General features: G+C 35.6%; 1 protein-coding gene across 3 annotated transcripts in view; it reads left to right on the plus strand.

Moving 5' to 3' along the window:
* Window positions 1-13,176, plus strand: part of COL25A1 (collagen type XXV alpha 1 chain) — a gene marked incomplete at its 3' end in the record, with an annotated part of 460,030 nt that overhangs the window by 247,743 nt on the left and 199,111 nt on the right. For all 3 annotated transcript variants that reach the window (XM_079919359.1, XM_079919357.1, XM_079919358.1), the window contains exons 3-4: window positions 1,314-1,358; window positions 3,387-3,394. In XM_079919359.1, coding sequence (XP_079775485.1) covers window positions 1,314-1,358; window positions 3,387-3,394 — 53 coding nt within the window. The remainder of the gene's footprint in view (window positions 1-1,313; window positions 1,359-3,386; window positions 3,395-13,176) is intronic.

Raw genomic sequence — 13,176 nt, forward strand, 5'->3', positions numbered from 1 at the left:
TCCTTCTGCTCTCAGTCTGGCCAAGGATAAATTGAGTGTGATGAAAATCTCCCTTTATTTCAGAACACAGAAGGAAACCTGAAATTTCGAATGACAATTTTGGATTCTGCTACAAAGCCGCTTCTCCTAATATTTTCAATTGATTCTATTGCTTGATTGTTTTTAACCTCTTACAAAACACAGATGGCCAGACTTACTCTGTGTAAGGGCTTGCAGGGAAACTAACCTGGCCCACTGATGTTTCTATTTCTCGTGATAGTGTTTCCATATGGAAGTCAGTAGCTCAGGATCACATTAAGAGTCAACTGGGTGCCAACGCCTGTGCCTTGAACTTTCTAGAGTTTAGAAGTCATCAGTCCAACTTTGCAACTCATTCTTCAAAACCAAGCAGTTCTGTATTTTCCTTGGCCTCTTTCTCCCAGCAAATATTTTAAGACCTCAATTCTCACTGTGGGCTAATTATTCTCTTCTATTTGCTGGGATCATAGTTCAGCGGGAGCTATTCCTAACCAAGGAAATGAGGGCAGAAATTATATAGTTGAGAATAATGGCTTGAAAACCATGAACGTCTAGAAACTTGTGCAAGTCTGACACATATTGGCTTGGTGGTCTTCATAGGGAACTCACTGAAAAAAAAAGGTTATTTCTTCACTTTTAAAATGAGATCACCGTAAAGACTCAACATTTATTGAATGACAATAATGAGCTAGCCCCTTAGAAAAATGAGACCAATACTTACTACCTAAACACTTTCCAATTAAAAGCGTTGTGATTTTAACTCAGCTGGTTCTTAATTAGAGAAATTCCAATAGATGAAAATTCACATTTAATAAAATAGAAATATTTGTAAAGATTATTTACATTATTAATATATATGTTTAATTAACTGCCAACTAAATATTTTCAAGGGAAGCATGAGGAACCTGACTAAAGAGAAACTGTAATCATTTGTACTTAGTACTTTTAATTATTAATATGCTGAAACCTTCAGAAAAGAAATTTTCCTAAGAAACATGAAATCTCAACACCACCAGTTTGCTTAGCGAACCCTTTCTTATTGATGATACCCGGGCAGGATGAACAAAAATTCTGAATCTTTAGTGTTTCTAAGTAACACTAGTTGGTTAGAGATCTAGGACAGCTTTTATAATTAAATGAAGCTTAACAGTTATGCTGAAATGTCAGAGGCAGAGTTGGCCTTTACAAATCTCTGGTCCTTTTCATGTTAGTTAAAAACAGTGACAAGATATATAGAAATCATTTACTAGCCATTTTGGAACCAAAAATTCCAAAAACTGTTCTTTTTATTTCAGGGCCTCCGGGGAAACGAGGTAAAAGGGGCCGAAGAGGAGAATCTGGTAAGTCTCTCTTTCAGCTGTTCTGTGTCATTCATGTTCTGGCTAGGTTCCCACATCTGTTCCTCCTAATTAGTAATTATATTGTTCTGTTGGCTGTTGTGTGCATGTGCGCATGCGTGTGTGTATGTGTGTTTGTGAGATGTTTATATCTTCTCTGCTACACATAGAATTTTTTTTTATCTTCTTATTTCCATCAAACAGTAGGAAGGAGAAGTTTGCAAAATATTATTAATTACAGTTTACTAACCCCTGGCACCCAATTTTGGCTTATTTACTGTGTCACGTTAAATCTGCCCTTTCAGTGTACAGCAGAGGGTTTCTTAGCCACATGCAGTATGACAGCATCACCCATCTTTCCACCGACATAGGTGGTCAGTCAATGCACGCTCTCTGCGGAAACATCTGCCTTGGGACACTGGGGCACATGTCCTGGAAACCTGATTATGATTTTATCCAACTGGTAAAATTTTGTCATGCTTTAACTCTCCTTCTTTTCACAATTTAAGAATTTTTATTCCTCTTGTATAACCATAGAATTTTAGTGATGACAGGAACTTTAGTAATCAATCCAGAGTTTTCATTCTATAGTTGAGGAAATGGCGACCCAGAGCAGTCAGGTGGTTCAGCCAAAGCCATGCAATTTTTTATGAGCAGAACTAGAAGCACAACCAGTTGTCCTGACACCCATTTTAGTGATTTTTGTTTTGTTTTGTTTTTTGCTTTCAGGCCAAATCCCTATATGCAAATTCAAATAAAACCTTTTTTTTTCTGAAATCAAGATATTCAAATGAGTGTGTTCACTTATGGTTTTACTAGTTTTATAAAGTCTAGGGCTCCAAAAATGTAAATGTAAATTTGAAGTCTTAACAGGACATCAATTCTTCCTTGCAAGATAAGAGGAAGGTAATTTAAGGTTTGATTTTAGTGTACTAAGAAATGCTCTTTTCCAGCATTTTCTACAAGTGTTTATTAATATTAAAAACAATCTACTAAGGGTTAAAAAATAGAAATACTAACCTATCAAAAAGAGCAGACGGCAGATTGATTTTTTTTGTCTCATTTCCTCTCCCTTTTGGAAATATGATGTCAAAGTAAAAAGGGTTTTATGAAAACATAGCTGCTTAATTCCTTTAAGAGAATTATCAAAAGTTATCTTTAAACCTCATTCACTCTAAGGAACTGGAAAATTGTATAGGTATCCCTTTCATTGAGTGCAAAGTTTTATAATAGAGGATGCTTTAGAAATGTTTTTGAGGAAAAAGAAATGATAAAACATTGGTGGACCCAAATAATCACTGAATTGATCTTTGTGTCGAAAGAAAGAAAGAGGATTAGGAAAAAATAGTGAAAATTTTGTACTTATGCAGTTTTACAGAAAATATAAAAATCAATTCCCAACTTCTGGGCTACTGAGAACTGGTGCTTTCATTGAACATATGGTGTGCGAGATATTGAAATTTTCTTAGACTTTGCCTGTGTTTTGATGAGAATACATAGTTTTAAAGAAACTTACATAAACATCAGGACTTAGTCTTTTATATACTGACAATACTACTGAAAGATAAACATTCTTAGAACAAATAGCAGGTATCTTTCTGATTTAGCCATTTTACCAAACTCAAGAAATTTATATATCAATTGTCTACAACTGGTCTATCATAAATGACTAACGCTCTTCCTAATTCATATTTTATCTAAATTTTTAGGTGTATAAATTAGACAGTCTTTTCTTAAAATATATGAACTTCTGAGTAATTCATAAACAGTCCTCAGGGAATATTCTGTGAAATTTTACATAAAATTTTGTGTGTACATAGATGTAAATGCATTTTTCTGATATGGTCTCATAATAGGTTCATGATCTAAAAAATGACTGAGAGACACTAAATTCTTAAGTGATTTCTATGTCTCTTGTATTGTGCTGATGATTATTATGATGTTCTAATCTTTTATTAAATCTTACTATTTGTATATTCACTAATTTGTCTCTCTCTTTTTCTTATTCTGTCTACTCTCCCCCCACCATAGGTCCTCCTGTAAGTATATTTGCTGCATTCTGGCTCCTCTACGTTAATCAAATCACGTATGTTAAAACTGTTAAAACATCAAAATATACTCTATATTTCGATTAGAAAAATATTGCTGACCTTTTTAAGAGTATTTAACTGTGGGACATTAGTTTTTAAGTATACTGTTTTGTGATCATGTGATATGTAGGAGTGCAATATGTGTCAATTAAAAAAAAACTTTTATTTCTAATACGATCACAAACCAATTACTGTCTTGGGAATTTTGGAATAACTTATGAAGCTCCTGATATTAAATGCTTTTCCTGAAATACTGAGGTTTCTTTGCGAGCAAACCCTCAAGCTCTTTCACACTTCTTTTTTCATTCGTTTAAGCTTGTATCTGAAATATTTGCATTTGCCAGTTCACGAAATGTAGATGGCAACATGATCGTGGAAGTGATACCCCCGGTGGGCTTGGTTCAGCGCTCTTTCCATAAGCAACACTCCCTTTGAAGTGCCTTGGAGTTTTGCCTGCATAAAGAGCTTGAGTTGGAGCCCTTGGAGAGTTGCACTTTCTTTTTTCTTTCCTTGTGTAGGTCATGGCTGCAGCATTCCAGCCTGCTTTGTACTCACAGGAACAGATTATCTTGTCAGCTTTGAGCTAGATGTGTTTTTGAGTAATATCCTGGATATCTGTCGTCTGACCCCGGTGCCGTACTGTGCTCTGTACGTTTACGGTAGCAATGATCATTGCCCTGGAGATATTTTCTCATCCCGAATAGTCGGTTTGCTCCAGGGTTCATAGACTCTGCATTGGCAACTTCTCTAACAGGCCAGCATGGTCCAGGGAGAGGGGCTTAGCATATACTCATTTACTTTATTCACAGGAAGCATTGGCTTCCAAATATCTTTTGCAGTCTTCCTGCCACGTTCAAGGACGGAACATAAATCATGTTAGAAATGACTTTGCTTCTGTAACTGACTTCAGCTCTTGCTTAATGCTAGGCAGATGGCATGCCCCAGGTCTAGGAGCCTTATTCTTTGGCTTCATATTTGACTGTCTTTAAAACTAGAAACAAACCACTGCTACCCGAAGGAAACTCTGGAGATTACATCCAGAATAGAGCGTTCAAGGCTTCTTTTTGTGGAGGTAAGTATTAGGCAGGCCAAGAGGCAGTTAAATCTCATTTCTGCCTTATGATATTGAGGATTCTAGTATTTCCTGTTTGGTCCTTCACAAGTGTAGACACCCATATTGGGCTCTTGCTTTCAGGGGGCCATCTATTAGTTCAGGTTCTCCACCTAGAATATTTCAATTGTTTTTTCCTTTTCTTATTATATACTAAAAAAGAGGACTAATATGTTTTAAGCCCCTGTGTATGGCAGGCAGTATTCTAGGACTTTACATACATTTATTTTGTCTCTGATGCTACCATCCCCATTCATGTCTCTAAACATTACCATTGTCAACAAGGAAACTGAGGCTCATAGAGGTTAATTATCAATGGCTGTACAGCTAAAGAGGGTTTGCAAAGTTGGAATTCAGTTAGATATGTCTGACTGTAAATGCTTTCTGCTTACCACGTTATCCTTCTTCCTTGAAATTGTAAGTATATTATAATATGGCTCATTGTTACACAGGTTTGGCTAGCCATGGGTCAAATTGTATTTCTTGTTGAAATATAGTTGATTTACAATATTATATTAGTTTCAGGGGTACAACATAGTGATTCGATATCAAATTATATTTCTTGATATAAATAATTACATATAATAAAAGCATAACCAAAAAATGTAAAATGGCTAATCTATACAATAAGCATTAATACTATGGCATCTCAGATGGATTTTAAAGAAGTTATAATGTGTTTAGCAAATTGCATCAGATCCAAGAAATAAGGTATATGTAATTATGAGGTTTTCTTTTGTGTGTTATTTTCGTTTTGTTTTTAAATTTTTATTGGCGTATAGTTGATTTACAATGTTGTGTTAGTTTCTGCTGTACAGCAAAGTGAATCAGTTATACATATACATATATCCACACTTTTTTTATACTGACTAAAAGATAACTCGAGTTAAGTTGCTCACATTTGATAAGATAAAAAACCATTGAATATGAAAAAGAGAAAAAATATATATATTCATTGTGCTACCTTTGCTAATACAATGGAGTCTTACTGTAAGTACTTGGGACTCCGTATCATGGGAGCCCTTAGGGGTGAAATACCTTGTAATGAAATCCTCTTAAGCCTCCAATTTCTAAACCCCCATATATGATTTTCAAGGTATTGTATTTGCTTTTCATCAAATTTTCCTTTAGAGTAGGTGGCTTGATAAAATATTTCCATTATATTTCTTTTGTTGTTGTTGTTATACAGCAGATTCTTATTAGTTATCCATTTTATACATATTAATGTATATATGTCAATCCCAATCTCTCAATTCATCACACCACCACCCGTACTCCCCACTGTCCCCCCTTGGTATCCATACGTTTGTTCTCTACCTCTGTGTCTCTATTTCTTCCCTGCAAACTGGTTCATCTGTACCGTTCTTCTAGGTTCCACATGTATGCATTCATATACGATATATGTTTTTCTCTTTCTGACTTACTTCACTCTGTGTGACAGTCTCTAGATCCATCCAAGTCTCTACAAATGACCCAATTTCATTCTTTTTATGGCTGAGTAATATTCCCTTGTATATATGTACCACATCTTCTTTATCCATTCATCTGTCGATGGGCATTTAGGTTGCTTCCATGACCTGGTTATTGTAAATAGGGCTGCAGTGAACATTGGGGTGCCTGTGTCTTTTTGAATTATGGTTTTATCTGGGTATATGCCAGTAGTGGGATTGCTGGGTCATATGGTAACTCTATTTTTAGTTTTTTAAGAAAGCTCCATACTGTTCTGCATAGTGGCTGTATCAATTTACGTTCCCACCAACAGCGGAAGAGGGTTCCCTTTTCTCCACACCCTCTCCAGCACTGTTTGTAGATTTTCTGATGATGCCCATTCTAACTAGTGTGAGGTGATACCTCATGTAGTTTTGATTTGCATTTCTCTAATAATTAGTGATGTTGAGCAGCTTTCATGTGCTTCTTGGCCATCTGTATGTCTTCTTTGGAGAAATGTCTATTTAGGTCTTCTGCCCATTTTTGGATTGGATTGTTTGTTTTTTTAATATTGAGCTACATGAGCTGTTTATATATTTTGGAGATTAATCCTTTGTTGATTTGTTTGCAAATATTTTCTCCCATTCTGAGGGTTGTCTTTTCGTCTTGTTTATGGTTTCCTTTGCTGTGCAAAAGGTTTTAAGTTTCATTAGGACCCATTTGTTTACTTTTGTTTTTATTTCCATTATTATAGGAGGTGGATCAAAAAAGATCTTGCTGTGATTTATGTCAAAGAATGTTCCTCCTATGTTTTCCTCTAAGAGTTTTATAGTGCCCAGTCTTACATTTAGGTCTCTAATCCATTTTGAGTTTATTTTTGTGTATGGTGTTAGGGAGTGTTCTAACTTCATTCTTTTACATGTAGCTGTCCAGTTTTCCCAGCACCACTTATTGCATAAACTGTCTTATCTCCATTGTATATCCTTGCCTCTTTTGTCATAGATTAGTTGACCATAGGTGCATGAGTTTATCTCTGGGATTTCTATCCTGTTCCATTGATCTATATTTCTGTTTTTGTGCCAGTACCATATTGTCTTGATTACTGTAGCTTTGTATTATAGTCTGAAGTCACGGAGTCTGATTCCTCCAGCTCCATTTTTTTCCCTCAAGACTGCTTTGGCTATTTGGGGTCTTTGTGTCTCCATACAAATTTTAAGATTTTTTGTTCTAGTTCTGTAAAAAACGCGATTGGTAATTTGATAGATATTGCATTGGATCTGTAGATGGCTTTCGGCAATATAGTCATTTTCACAATATTGATTCTTCCAATACAAGAACATGGTATATCTCTCCATCTGTTTGTATCATCTTTAATTTCTTTCACCAGTGTCTTACAGTTTTCTGCATACAGGTATTTTGTCTCCCTAGGTAGGTTTATTCCTAGGTATTTTATTCTTTTTGCTGCAGTTATAAATGGGAGTGTTTCCTTAATTTCTGTTTCCTTATTAATTTTCTGTTTGGATGATCTGTCCATTGGTGTAAGTGAGGTGTTAAAGTCCCCCACTATTATTGTGTTACTGTCAATTTCCTCTTTTATAGCTGTTAGCAGTTGCCTTATGTATTGAGGTGCTCCTATGTTGGGTGCATGTATATTTATAATTGTTGTCTCTTCTTCTTGGATTGATCCCTTGATCATTATGTAGTGTCCTTCCTTGTCTCTTGTAACATACTTCATTTTAAGGTCTATTTTATCTGATATGAGTATTGCTACTCCAGCTTTCTTTTGATTTCCTTTTGCATGGAGTATCTTTTTCCATCCCCTCACTTTCAGTCTGTATGTGTCCCTAGGTCTGAAATGAGTCTCTTGTAGACAGCATATATGTGAGTCTTGTTTTTGTGTCCATTCAACGAGCCTGTGTCTTTTGGTTGGAGCATTGAATCCATTCACGTTTAAGGTAATTATCGATATTTTTGTTCCTATTACCATTTTCTTAATTGTTTTGGGTTTGTTTTTGTAGATCCTTTTCTTCTCTTGTGTTTCCCACTTAGAGAGGTTCCTTTAGCATTTGTTGTAAAGGTGGTTTGGTGGTGCTGAATTCTCTTAGCTTTCACTTGTCTGTAAAGCTTTTGATTTCTCTGTCAAATCTGAATGAGATCCTTTCTGGGTAGAGTAATCTTGGTTGTAGGTTCTTCCCTTTCATCACTTTAAATATCTGATGCCACTCCCTTCTGGCTTGTAGAGTTTCTGCTGAGAAATCAGCTGTTAACCTTATGGCAGTTCCCTTGTATGTTATTTGTTGTTTTTCCCTTGTCTTCAATAATTTTTCTTTGTCTTTAATTTTTGTCAATTGGATTACTATGTGTCTCAGCATGTTTCTCCTTTGGTTTATCCTGCCTGGGACTCTCTATGCTTCCTGGACTTGGGTGGCTATTTTCTTTCCCATGTTAGGGAAGTTTTTGACTATAATCTCTTCAGGTATTTTCTTGGGTGCTTTCTCTCTCTCTTCTCCTTCTGGGACCCCTATAATGTGAATGTTGTTGTGTTTAATGTTGTCCCAGAGGTCTCTTAGGCTGTCTTCATTTCTCTTCATTCTTTTTCCTTTATTCTGTTCCGTGGCAATGAATTCCACCATTCTGTCTTCCAGATCACTTATCCATTTTTCTGCCTCAGTTATTCTGCTATTGATTCCTTCCAGTGTATTTTTCATTTCAGTTATTGTATTGTTCATCTCTCTCTTTTTTTTTCTCTCTCTTTTTTTGTTCTTTAATTCTTATAGGTGTTTGTTCTTTAATTCTTCTAGGTCTTTGTTAAACATTTCTTGCAACTTCTCTATCTTTTCCTACATTCTTTTTCTGAGGTCCTGGATCACCCTCACTATGATTATTCTGAGTTCTTTTTCTGGAAGGTTTCCTATCTCCACTTCATTTAGTTGATTTTCTGGGGTTTTATCCTATTCCTTCACCTGGTACATAGCCCTCTGCCTTTTCCTCTTGTCTATCTTTCTGTGAATGTGGTTTTTGTTCCACAAGCTGCAGGATTGTAGTTCTTCTTGCTTCTGCTGTCTGTCCTCTGGTGGATGAGGCTCCCTCTATCTTTCTTGCATCTGAAGAAAATGGATGAACAGTGGCATTATTATGATTAAATGGATTGATCAATTTTATATTTATTTAGATACAGTATCCAATGATTGACAATTGTAACTTGCAGTGACCATACTCCTCCTATTTTTAGCATCATTTAATGTTTTGCATATTTTTCCTTCCATTTCTTTTCCATAAACTGAAATCTGAATGTTTCTATAAAGTTATTTTTAGAACATTTTATTTCACAAATTCTGTGTTCAATGAAAAATATTTATCTCAACAAATAAGAAATTGGATAAAATATCAAGACTTATGTGGCGAGTTTAATGGTAATTGCCCATGCCTCCATTCCGTAAATTTAATGTAAATCACAAAGGTAGTCAGAGAAGGTAAATCGCCTTGCTACTGATGAGCAATCCATGGCATAGAATCTATATGAAGTAAATCCCTCCAGCTTCCTTCTACCATGAGCCTCTGTGGTCCTGTGGTTTCACAAGTACAGGAAGATTGTGATGTGTAACCTTGTGTCCTGAAGTGTATTTTCTTTATTTTTTTAACATCTTTATTGGAGTATAATTGCTTTCCAATGGTGTGTTAGTTTCTGCTGTATAACAAAGTGAATCAGCTATACATATACATATATCCCCATATCTCCTCCCTGTTGCATCTCCTCCCCACCTTCCCTATGCCACCCATCTAGGTGGTCACAAAGCACCAAGCTGATCTCCCTGTGCTATGCGGCTGCTTCCCACTAGCTATCTATTTTACATTTGGTAGTGTATATATGTCCATGCCACTCTCTCACTTCATCCCAGCTTACCCTTCCCCCTCCCTGTGTCCTCAAGTCCATTCTCTATGTCTGCATCTTTATTCCTATCTTGCCCCTAGGTTCTTCAGAACCTTTTTTTTTTTTTTTAGATTATATATATATGTTTTACTATACGGTATCTATTTTTCTCTTTCTGATGTACTTCACTCTGTATGACAGTCTCTAGGTCCATCCACCTCACTACAAATAACTCAATTTCGTTCATTTTTATGGCTGAATAATATTCCACTGTGTATATGTGCCACATCTTCTTTATCCATTCGTCTGTTGATGGACACTTAGGTTGCTTCCATGTCCTGGCTATTGTAAATAGTGTTGCAATGAACATTGTGGTACATGACTCTTTTTGAATTATGGTTTTCTCAGGGTATATGCCCAGTAGTGGGATTGCTGAGTCATATGGTAGCTCTACTTTTAGTTTTTTAAGAAACCTCCATACTGTTGTTCACCATAGTGGCTCTATCAATTTACATTCCCACCAACAGAGCAAGAGGGTTCCCTTTTCTCCACACCCTCTCCAGCATTTACTGTAGACTTTTTGATGATGGCCATTCTGACTGGTGTGAGGTGACACCTCACTGTAGTTTTGATTTTCATTTCTCTAATGATTAGTGATGTTGAGCATCCTTTCATGTGTTTGTTGGCAATCTGAATATCTTCTTTGGAGAAATATCTATTTAGGTCTTCTGCCCATTTTGGAATTGGGTTGTTGGTTTTTTTGATATTGAACTGCATGTGTTGCTTATAAATGTTGGAGATTAATTCTTTGTCAGTTGCTTCATTTGCAAGTATTTTCTCCCGTTCTGCAGATTGACTTTTTGCCTTGTTTATCTTTTCATTTTCTGTGCAAAAGCTTTTAAGTTCCGTTAGGTCCCATTTGTTTATTTTTGTTTTTATTTCCATTTCTCTAGGAGGTGGGTAAAAATGGATCTTGCTGTGATTTATGTCATGGAGTGTTCTGCCTATGCTTTCCTCTAAGAGTTTTATAGTTTCTGGCCTTACATTTAGGTCTTTAGTCCATTTTGCATTAATTTTTGTGTATGGTGTTAGGGAGTGTTCTAATTTCATTCTTTCACGTGTAGCTGTCCAGTTTTCCCAGCACCACTTATTGAAGATGCTGTCTTTTCTCCATTATATATTCTTGCCTCCTTTATCAAAAATAAGATGACCATATGTGCATGGGTTTATGTGTGGGCTTTCTATCTTGTTCCATTGATCTATATTTCTGTTTTTTGTGCCACTACCATACTGTCTTGATTAGTGTAGCTTTGAGTTATAGTCTGAAGTTCGGGAGCCTGATTCCTCCACCTCCTTATTTCTTTCTCAAGATTGCTTTGGCTATTTGGGGTCTTTTGTGTTTCCATACAAATTGTGAGATTTTTTGTTCTAGTTGTGTGAAAAATGCCAGTGGTAGTTTGATAGGGATTGCATTGAATCTGTAGATTGCTTTGGGTAGTAGAGTCATTTTCACAATGTTGATTCTTCCAATCCAAGAACATGGTATATCTCTCCATCTATTTGTATCATCTTTAATTTCCTTCATCAGTGTCTTATCGTTTTCTGCATACAGGTCTTTTGTCTCCTTATGTAGGTTTATTCCTAGATATTTCTATTGTTTACATTGCAACAGCAATGGTAAATTGGAACGTTTTCTTCATTTCTCTTTCAGATTTTTAATCATTAGTGTATAGGAATGCAAGAGATTTCTGTGCATTAATTTTGTATCCTGCTACTTTATCAAATTCATTGATTAGCTCTAGTAGTTTTCTGGTAGCATCTTTAGGATTCTCTATGTATAGCATCATGTCATCTGCAAACAGTGACAGCTTTACTTGTTTTTTTCCAATTTGGATTCCTTTATTTGTTTTTCTTCTCTGATTGCTGTGGCTAAAACTTCCAAAACAATGTTGAATAATAGTGGTGAGAGTGGGCAACCTTGTCTTGTTCCTGATCTTAGTGGAAATGGCTTCAGTTTTTCACCATTGACGGTGATGTTGGCTGTGGGTTTGTTATATATGGCCTTTATTATGTTGAGATAAGTTCCCTCTATGTCTACTTTCTGGAGGTTTTATTTGTTGTTGTTTGTTTGTTTGTTTTTTCTTTTTTCTGGAGGGTTTTTTCATAAATCAGTGTTGAGTTTTGTTGAAAGCTTTTTCTGCATCTATTGAGATGATCATATGGTTTTTATTCTTCAATTTGTTAATATGATGTATCACATTGATTAGTTTGCATATATTAAAGAATCCTTGCATTCCTGGGATAAAGCCCACTTGATCATGGTGTATAATCCTTTAAATGTGCTGTTGGATTCTGTTTGCTAGTATTTTGTTGAGGAGTTTTTCATCTATGTTCATCAATGATATTGGCTTGTAGTTTTTTTCTTTGTGACATCTTTGTTTGGTTTTGGTATCAGGGTGATGGTGGCCTCCTAGAATGAGTTTGGGAGTGTTCTTCCCTCTGCTATATTTTGGAAGAGTTTGAGAAGGATAGATGTTAGCTCTTCTCTAAATGTTTGAGAGAATTCTCCTGTGAAGCCATCTGGTCCTGGACTTTTGTTTGTTGGAAGATTTTTAATCACAGTCTCAATTTCAGTGCTTGTGATTGGTCTGTTTATATTTTCTATTTCTTCCTGGTTCAGTCTCAGAAGGTCATGCTTTTCTAAGAGTTTGCCCATTTCTTCCAAGTTGTCCATTTTATTGGTATACAGTTGCTTGTAGTAATCTCTCATGATCCTTTGTATTTCTGCAGTGTCAGTTGTTACTTCTCCTTTTTCATTTCTAATTCTATTGATTTGAGTCCTCTCCCTTTTTTTCTTGATGAGTGTTGCTAATGGCTTATCAAATTAGTTTATTTTCTAGAAGAACCAGCTTTTAGTTTTATTGATCTTTGCTATCATTTCCTTTATTTCTTTTGCATTTATTTCTCTGTTGTTTCTGATTTCTTCTGCTAAGTTTGGGTTTTTTTTGTTCTTCTTTCTCTAATTGCTTTACGTGTAAGGTTAGGTTGTTTATTTCAGATGTTTCTTGAGGTAGGCTTGTATTGCTATAAACTTCCGTCTTTGAACTGCTTTTGCAGCATCCCATAAGTTTTGGGTCGTCGTGTTTTCATTGTCATTTGTTTCTAGGTATTTTTTAACTTCCTGTTTGATTGCTTCAGTGATCTCTTGGTTATTAAGTAGTGTATTGTTTAGCCTCTATGTGTTTGTATTTTTTACAGATTTTTTCCTGTAATTGATACTTAGTCTCATAGCATTGTGGTCGGAAAAGATACTTGATTCAA

This window comes from Stenella coeruleoalba (genome assembly GCF_951394435.1).
Source record: "Stenella coeruleoalba genome assembly, chromosome: 4".
Taxonomy (NCBI): domain Eukaryota; kingdom Metazoa; phylum Chordata; class Mammalia; order Artiodactyla; family Delphinidae; genus Stenella; species Stenella coeruleoalba.